Consider the following 9,850-nt stretch of genomic DNA (forward strand, 5'->3'; position numbering starts at 1 on the left):
GGTTCCACTGAGCATTGTAAAAGCCTGTTGTAAACATTTGAGGTTGGATAAAATTCTTGTTAATGCCATTTGATAGATCAGATCCCAAAGACTGAGCCGTCTGTTGAGCCTTTACCATACTGGCAGAGGATTTAGCTCCCTTGACAAGGCCAGAGCTCCATAATAACTCTGAGTCCATTCACTAGAAATGAAGGGAGCTGACCTAGTGGACAGGGAGGCTGAGGCATCCTTTCCAATCATTTCTGTTGTTACTGAAAAATGCTGCACCTGTGAGAAGCATCTCTACTAAATTTCATAGTCTCTACAGGCATTGATATATTAGCTAGAACAAGTGTGGAGTGCTCTGAGTCACTCTAATATGGTTCTGACCACATAATTTTTTATTTCTTAAGTATGCAAGTCACCACACTGTCCACAGTAATATCAACCACCCTGAGTATCAGGTAGTCCAGAAATGACAAAAGCCTGTTCTAAACTATACTAATAATATCACTAGGCTGATATCAAAACTACTTACTCTTTAGAACAGGACCCTGTTTTCTCAGGTCTTGCACACATGCTTCCCTACCTATTTCTTGTGTTCATTTATTACTCTGTTAGAACTCAAGCAAAAGTGCATCTACTGCAGGGCTCCTTTTGCCAGAGAACAGGCTGGTTTCTGTAACAACAAGATGGCAAGTGTCATTAAATTCTAGTAGGAAAACGTGTCCAAGGACCTGTGGGCAATATCCTTCAAATAAAAGGAAGTGAACATAGTTTGATGTAGCCAAAAACCAGCGTTCAAAATTCTATGAACAGCCACATTCTTCTTAAAATCCAAAGAGAAACTTAAGCCTTTGATGTCGTGCGCCCTATGGTGTACAGTCTTTGTAACAGAACTTGGGAGCAAGGAATACAACTGAGTAATCACCTCAAGTACCTATGTCTCTAGTAATGTTGACTCCATGGTAAGAAAAGTGATGGATTCCTAAGGAGGCAAGATGCAACCGGGAACCCCACAATATAAAAACCACTCAGTCAAATAGGATGACTTTGATAGACCAAAAAAAAAAATAATAATAATAATCATCTTTAACTCTGCTTACAATGAGCAAATCAAAGTACACTACATAATTAGTACTCCTGTAGAGATCAGCAAAGTAATCAATAACCATAGCTGGTACCCCATGAAAGTTACACAAATTTTGAATAATGTAATGAATTTCACTAGCTTTGGCAAGTATAAAATGGCAAATTTTTAATCAATTTGTATTTTTCATACCTTACAAACCAGAGATCTTAAAAGTAGGATAATCTTCTAGTTCCAGCAGGAAACCAGTTAAAAACAATCAAAGATTGTAAGCAAGGAATCCATGGCATCTGGTAATCCATACGTATATGAGGTGGAAGCTGGTCACCTACCAAGCTTACAAACTTGTGACACATCAGTCTTTCTTCCAACCCTGTACATGAGAGGTGTGGCTAGAAGAGGGCAGTATAATTTTAAGACCTCAGGTTTGTAAGCAATGAAAAATGCAAATTGATTAAAAATTTGCCATTTGTTCATTCGCTGAACAAACCTTTGGTTCTAACAATAGGATAGACTTATACTTGAAGGGAGGTAGATGTATAACCTGAACCAGCTGGGGGTTCTGCTCACCCAACCCTCCTTCTTAGAAGAATGATTTCTAAAGGAGAGGGTCACAGCCTGCGAGAGAATAGGTAGATGAATACTCAAAAACTCAGTCTGTTGGGTTCAGTACGATGTGGTATGGCCAGAGTCATTGCACTAGTGGAAGATAAGAACTTTGCAGGAGAACTTTGTCTGTTCCAGCAACAAACCTTTCAGGCCACAGGGATTTGCCACCACTCCCGACTCCCTTGCTAGATGGAGGAGCATATCCTACTGAGAAGTAGATTTGTCTATTGTTGTATAGGAACATGACAAATAACTATCGCCAGTATGACTACCAAACTCACCTGTATCAGACCAGTTCCAGCGTATGATGTGTCTATTATTAGACCTGCCCAAAGGAAGAAAAAGGGAACAAAGAGAAAGAGACATGTCAACTCACTCTTTCTCTCCTCCACACAAACATCTTAGGCAAGATAGAAATTGCCCCGTCAGGGGCTAAAATGAGCTACACAACCCGTTGGGCAGCCACCACAGGACCCAAGGAAAACGTGTCCAAGGACCTGTGGGCAATATCCTTCAAATAAAAGGAAGTGAACATAGTTTGATGTAGCCAAGAACAGCGTTCAAAATTCTATGAACAGCCACATTCTTCTTAAAAACCAAAGAGAAACTTAAGGGGGCCGGCCGGAACCCTTACATATGGGGGTATAGGGCGAAAAATGCAGTCATGAAAAAATTCATGGAGCTTCATATGGCAACTGAGAATATGTATACGAAATATTTCGTCAAAATTCCTCTTACTTTCGTAGTTACGGGGTAATTAGTTAACGTAACTCAATAAGCCTAAAACATTGATCCGTATAAGAAAATGCAATATTTCTTCTATTCGCCCGAAAGAACATCTCTGAGGGAGGCAGAGCAGATGACAGGGACATGGATGGTAATGACGTCACAGCCTGAAATGGAGTGAACCAACGCCACAGGCTAAGTGGAAGATGGGAGTGTTGTCAAGACATTGGACATGGCAGCACGAGCCAATATCCTCACTCGCAGGGAGATAAGCAGTGATCCAGCAGACAATGTTGTTGACTGCTCTGGTCCACTTGAAGGCATCAGACACATACCCAAGTAGTGTAGGCCAGGAGGAGGGGGACTGCCAGTGGGACTGGGAGAGGCTGGCAAGCAGACAGAAATGTGCCAGCAAGCCATCCAAAGAGGGTGAACCCGTAGGCCTAAGAATGCCCAAACCGCCGCCATTTTGTTGGACTCCAAATCTGAAACACAGGAAGCTGGAGGGGGAGCCTCCTCTCCTGAGGGAGTGTGATTATTTCCCACAAGAGGGGCCTCATTAAACATAAAACTACATTTCCTGTGCACTCCCCGATACTTCCAAAAAGGACGGGGACACAGGAACTAAAGATGCACGAGGAACACTCCTGGCAGAAGGAGATGCTGAAATGTCCACTTGGGGAGGCAAAAAACCTTCCCAACGAGGACAAGTCGATACCTGAAGTTGATCCCTCCTCTTATAGAAAGCCCTTAACTGATATATAGGCCAGGAACGACATTCCGAGCACAGATTAGAGATAATAAAAAAATTCACACAGCACCTACTCGAAGTCGAATGGGGATCTGTAACAGAAGCCAAAAACCAGGAACACAGAAATTCATGAACTCCCATACACGTATGTTGATAGGGCTTGGAACTCTTGGAGGAATCCATGATCAAAGGACAGACACACACTCTAAAATGTGAAGAAATAACAAGCAAACAAAACAACTGGCTTGGGAAGGAGTGTGGAATGTGGCTACTCTCCAAGGTGATTAACCCTTTAACGCCAATTGGACGTATTAAACGTCGATATAAATTGTCTGTTGGGTGCTGGGAGCTCACGGATCAAGGCGTTGTTTTGTTTACAATTGTTACGCAGGCGCCCAAGCGTGAATTTCTTTCTTCTCGCACTAAAAAACATCAGCGACACAACTCAGAAATTATTTTGTCACTTGGACATAATTTTTGCACCATTTTATATTAGCCGTTACATGGAGTATTATGTATGAAAATGTGTGCAATTTCATATAGAATACAACTAAAAACAACTCATGGTTGTAGCTTTTATCAGTTTTGAAATATTTTTATATAAATAACGATAAGTGCCAAAATTTCAACCTTCGGTCAACTTTGACTCGACCGAAATGGTCGAAAACGCAATTGTAAGCTAAAACTCTTATATTCTAGTAATATTCAATCCTTTTCCTTCATTTTGCAACAAATTGGAAGTCTCTAGCATAATATTTTGATTTATGGTGAATTTATGAAAAAACTTTTTCCTTGCGTCTGCGCGGTAACTCTTCCGAAAAAATCATAAATTTTTTTGTCTGATTGTCGTAACGTTTGCACCATTTTAAATTAGCCGTTACATAAAGTGTTAGATATGGAAATGTGCGCAATTTCATGTAGAACACAACGAAAAACAATCCATGGTTATAGTTTTTTTCAGTTTTGAAGTATTTTCATATAAATAACGATAAGTGCCAAAATATCAACCTTCGGTCAACTTTGACTCGACCGAAATGGTAAAAAAACACAATTGTAAGCTAAAACGATTACATTCTAGTAATTTCCAATCATTTACCTTCATTTTGCAACAAATTGGAAGTCTCTAGCACAATATTTCGATTTATGGTGAATTTATGAAAAAAAACATTTTCCTTATGTCCGCGTGGTGACTCTTCCAAAAAAAATCAGAATTTTTTTGTCCGATTGTCGTAATATTTACACCATTTTAAATTAGCCGTTACATAAAGTTTTATATATAAAAATGTGTGCAATTTCATGTAGAATACAACAAAAAACAAACCAAAAGTTGTAGCTTTTATCAGTTTTGAAATATTTTCATATAAAAAACGAAAAGTGCCAAAATTTCAACATTCGGTCAACTTTAACTCGACTGAAATGGTCAAAAAACGAAATTGTAAGCTAAAACTATTACATTCTAGTAATATTCAATCATATACCTTCATTTTGCAATAAATTGGAAGTCTCTTGCACAATATTTTGATTTATGGTGAATTTATGAAATAAACTTTTTCCTTACATCCGCTAACTCTTCTGAAAAAATCAGAAATTTTTTTGTCCGATTGTCGTAATGTTTGCACCATTTTAAATTAGCCATTACATAAAGTTTTATATATCAAAATGTGCGCAATTTCATGTAGAATACAACAATAAACAACCCAAGGTTGTAGCTTTTATCAGTTTTGAAATATTTTCATATAAATAATGATAAATAGAAAAAATTTGTCCTTCAGTCAACTTTAACTCGACCGAAATGATGGAGAACTGCAATTGTAAGCTACAAAACTTACAGTCTAGTAATATTCAATCAATTACCTTCATTTTGCAACAAACAGGAAGTCTCTAAGCACAATATTTCGATTTATGGTGAATTTTTGAAAACCGCTTTTTTTTAAGTCCGCACGTTACGAATTCATGCATCATTTTGTGATAATATTTTCTCTGTGTTGCCTTGATCGTTTTACAATGTGTTATATACCACAATGATCGCAATTTAGTGTATAATACAACGAAAAAAAATTAACTCGTTAGCTTTAACCGTTTTGCTCACAGCGTGATTTGTATACAATTATATGAATTTTTTTTTTTGCGCTGTCATATATCCCAATGTTTATATATGATAATGATATTTTTTTTTTATTTCTGATGGTTGCATACTAAACTTTAGGTAATGACAAAAAAAGGAGCCCAAAATGAACTCTTAATTTTGAAAAATAAGCGTGCTGTGATTTTTGGAACAAAACATTTTTTCCGCTTCGGCGCTCACTCGCGAACGCCGCCGGCATATGAGAGAAGATTTTTAAAATACAGCTTCGGCGTTTAAAGGTTAAAGAAAGACTGATGCGTCACAAGGTCCCAAGCTTGGTCAGTGACCAGCTTCCACCTCTTGTATGTATGGGTTGCCCGATGCCACAAATTCCTTGCTGTACAATCTTTGATTGTTTTTAACCAGTTTCCAGCAGATACTAGAAGATTATCTTATTGTTAAGACCGAGGTTTTTCCACGCACGAACAACTTGTAAAATACTGGGGTTCGTCATTAAATACAAAAACATATCACACATATACAACACCAACAAATGCATGAGACATTACGTACTATTAGGCAATTTAACATGTAGATAACCCGTCATATGGTCAAGTTAACATACCTGTGTACATGGCTTCAATTATCAAATCTTCTAATTCCCTGTTAGATGTGAGACCTAGTTGATTTCCAAGTGTTACTAACGGAATTCGTTTCTGGCCCGTTGCCATGGAAACTATCGTTAGATGCCTTAACTTGGTTAACATTGCTGAGGATAGTGGTGGAAACTTCGCTGATTCTTTAACATAGTCTCCGTATACCCCATAAGCAAACAGTTGAAGCAAGTCATAATATCCAGCATGCTGAGGCTCATTCTTTAACTGAAAAAAGTTCATCAATGGTATAATTATACTTCAGGACAATATAAACTTCTCTAAATACATGAAACGGCTACAAATTAAAAAAATAATAATTTAAGAAAATCTATTCTCCCAAACCAAACGGATTTGTTACTCCAAAAATAAATCAGTTACATATGATACACTATACATACTAGGAAAATCTGCTCATGCAAGTGAGGTAAATTTCATAATCATACCAGTTAAATTATTACAACACCTGACATTATGCTTAAGAAAAACGGAATTTTTATAATAAAAAGAAATTTGATTTTATATGTACTTTCCAAACAATTATTCAGATGTAGGTTGCCTACACGGCAGACCAAAAATTATGTATTTATAATAAAGTTTTAATTATATTTACCCAGTAATTACATAGCTATAGTTTCTGTTATTCACAGTGGTATTCAAATTTCGCTGTAGCGACACCAATAAGTGTAGGTGACACCAGTCTCACCCCCTAGCATGAAGGTTAGGAACGACACAGTCGATTACCTCATTCCATTTATGCTTATGTCCATCAGCAGGGAGGAGGGAGGGCTCTGATCATGCAATTACTGGGTAAGTGTAATTAAAACCCTGTTTTATTATAAAGACTTCCTTTTTAGGATGTTTTTATAATCCTTTACATAGTTGATTCCCACACTGACAGGAGGTGGGATAAATGGACATACTCTACTCTAAAACAGCAAGTCATGTAATGAATTAGAAATAGATAAGCTGCTAGCAATGAAACAATGCTTGTCGTTCCTTATTAGTTAAGAGAGCTTGCAGTAAAGAATCCCACTGGTTGGTGGTCAACTTAACCTGCAGTGGCGCAGAAGTAGAGCCGAGGGTCGCCTCTACTTAAGGGGGAGCCTTGTAGCAAGGATGATTCCAATTGCTCACAAGGACTACAATTTGCCCTTGCCCTGGGCACAGTACCATAACGAAAACAACCAGATTATTATGTCACCTACACTAAAGTAAAAACCCCAACCCATCCACTACAGTGGTACCTCGAGATACGAAATTAATCTGTTCCGAGGGGGCCTTCGTATCATGAGTTTTTCGTATCTTGGACCACATTTTACATGTAAAATGGCTAATCCGTTCCAAGCCCTCCAAAAACACCCCAGTAAATTTCATAATAAAGTTAAATTGACCTATAAAATGTTATTGTCATGATACAATAAAGTTTTATGCATACTTACCTGGCAGATATATACAATTTATGGCCCACCCAGCCTCCCCTCAGGAGACAGGTGGAAGAGAAAATCTGTCTTAGAAAACGGGAATGGTTCCTATTCCCGCCACCTAGCGGCGGGGCGGTAGATCACCTGACCTACCTGTAGCGTGTGCCGCGAAATTCGAATTTCTATCGGGGACGACAGAGTCTATAGCTAAGTATATATCTGCCAGGTAAGTATGCATAAAACTTTATTGTATCATGACAATAACATTTTTATGCATTCAACTTACCTGTCAGATATATACTTAGCTGATTGGCACCTTTGGCGGAGGGTAAGAGACAGCTAATTTACTGAACAGACAGGAAACAACATACGTTGTAGGTAATAAATAAATAAAACCTTGGTTCCTATGTGTTTAGACGAAGGCTTGACCTCCTAGCTATTGCTAGGAGTCTGCTTCGTCTCAAGAGCCTCAGCGAGGATTTGACCTATGGCTAAGAGTTCTTGTAGATCTGTCAATGGGGTCTTATCCACTTACTTGATAGAATCTAATGGTTATTTGTCAAAGGGGTCCTATCCACTTACATGACAAAACACCTATGCCTAGTGGCATAATTAAGGAGCACAACACCGATCCCGATCACCTGATCCTCACACGAGGGTTCGTGCTTAACTTGAAAAAGAGTTATCCCCAAACTCCTTTCAAACAACCTAAATAATAAAATTCTGTTAAATTAGGATTTAACTCACTAGTTAAGGATCAGTGTCAACTCCCTATCCCAGCAACTTATCCGTAGACACGTATAAACGAGAGAGACGTATCTCTCGTAGGTCAACTTGACATCCTTCGTATAATGGGAGGTCAACCCAGAGTTGCATCTCCCGTAAATGACAGCTAATATGTACTTATTGACATATTGTTATGGAAAGAACAAGAATTCATAAGAGCTCGCACTTCATTCGCTTTTATTTCTCAGCTGTTTGAAGGAATCATCAAGATACTCATGAAGTGTTTTAGTGATCACATAGTTTCAAAGAAGACCAGGGCTTTCTTAGAAATGGATCTCTTCTGGATGAAGCCTAGAGCCTGGCTGGCGCCTCGCGCTTGCCTGGTTGGCTCCTCGCGCCTGGCTGGTGCCTCGCGCCTGTCTGGTGCCTCGCGCCTGGCTGGCTCCTCGCGCCTGCCTGGCGCCTCGCTCTTGGCTGGCGCTTTGCGCCTGCCTGGAGCCTCGTCTCTGGAGCCTGGCCGGTTCCTTCCCACTTGCTAGAGCTTCAAGCTTGTTAGAGTCTCGAAGATGTCTGTCGATGTCCCCATCGAACTCTCTTATCTGTCCGATTTGTTCGCCTCTAGCAAATCTAAGCCAGGTTGGAGGCCCACTCTTTCTCCTCACCAGACAATGACAGTGATTCTTGGATGATCTCCTCTGGCGTTTTTTTCATTTAACGCCTGTTATGGCATTTAGCGCCTAGTTGGCGCTACATTGTCCGAAAGTCCTAAACAACCACAATAGTTTATCAGGAGACTTTGAGAAGGGTGGAAGACCTTCTTCCACTTTGAGCTCTTGGCCTCTCCGGCAAGGGGAGGAGTAGTAGTCAACTACATCCATAATTGATATGAAATCTAACAGTACGAGAGATAAGAGTCTTATTCCGAAAAGGATCCTTCGTGATTACCTCTGTTGCTACCAAGATCTCTTCTTACATGTTGATGAGGTTTCTCGTTGTAGAATCTTCCCTATCCTTGCCCGAAGGAAGGGAAGGAGCCTCGAAGTGGAAGGAGACTCAGAGTAGAAATTGGGCGGACCCCTGATTTCTTAGTTCTTTATATATATCCCTCTTAATACTAACTGGGCAGCATTTTGAGCCCTCATCACATTCCAAAAACTCTGTAGGCAAACGTTTCCACCATTTCTTCTTCTGTAGATGAAAACGTAAGGACCCTAGGTCTCACATCTAACAGGGAATTAGAAGATTTGATAATTGAAGCCATGTACACAGGTATGTTAACTTGACCATATGACAGGTTATCTACATGTTAAATTGCCTAATAGTACGTAATGTCTCATGCATTTGTTGGTGTTGTATATGTGTGATATGTTTTTGTATTTAATGACGAACCCCAGTATTTTACAAGTTGTTCGTGCGTGGAAAAACCTCGGTCTTAACAATAAGATAATCTTCTAGTATCTGCTGGAAACTGGTTAAAAACAATCAAAGATTGTACAGCAAGGAATTTGTGGCATCGGGCAACCCATACATACAAGAGGTGGAAGCTGGTCACTGACCAAGCTTGGGACCTTGTGACGCATCAGTCTTTCTTTAACCCTTAAATGCCGAAGCTGTATTTTAAAAATCTTCTCTCATATGCCGGCGGCGTTCGCGAGTGAGCGCCGAAGCGGAAAAAATGTTTTGTTCCAAAAATCACAGCACGCTTATTTTTCAAAATTAAGAGTTCATTTTGGGCTCCTTTTTTTGTCATTACCTAAAGTTTAGTATGCAACCATCAGAAATGAAAAAAAAATATCATTATCATATATAAACATTGGGATATATGAC

At 39.2% G+C, this 9,850-nt stretch overlaps 1 protein-coding gene across 1 annotated transcript in view; it reads right to left on the reverse strand.

Moving 5' to 3' along the window:
- The window catches only part of LOC135222818 (COP9 signalosome complex subunit 7b-like), a 58,737-nt gene that overhangs the window by 28,526 nt on the left and 20,361 nt on the right, over nucleotides 1–9,850 (reverse strand). Inside the window, 1 exon segment of the mRNA XM_064261126.1 lies at nucleotides 5,846–6,101. Coding sequence (XP_064117196.1) covers nucleotides 5,846–6,101 — 256 coding nt within the window.

The sequence above is a fragment of the Macrobrachium nipponense genome, chromosome 8 (assembly GCF_015104395.2).
Source record: "Macrobrachium nipponense isolate FS-2020 chromosome 8, ASM1510439v2, whole genome shotgun sequence".
Taxonomy (NCBI): domain Eukaryota; kingdom Metazoa; phylum Arthropoda; class Malacostraca; order Decapoda; family Palaemonidae; genus Macrobrachium; species Macrobrachium nipponense.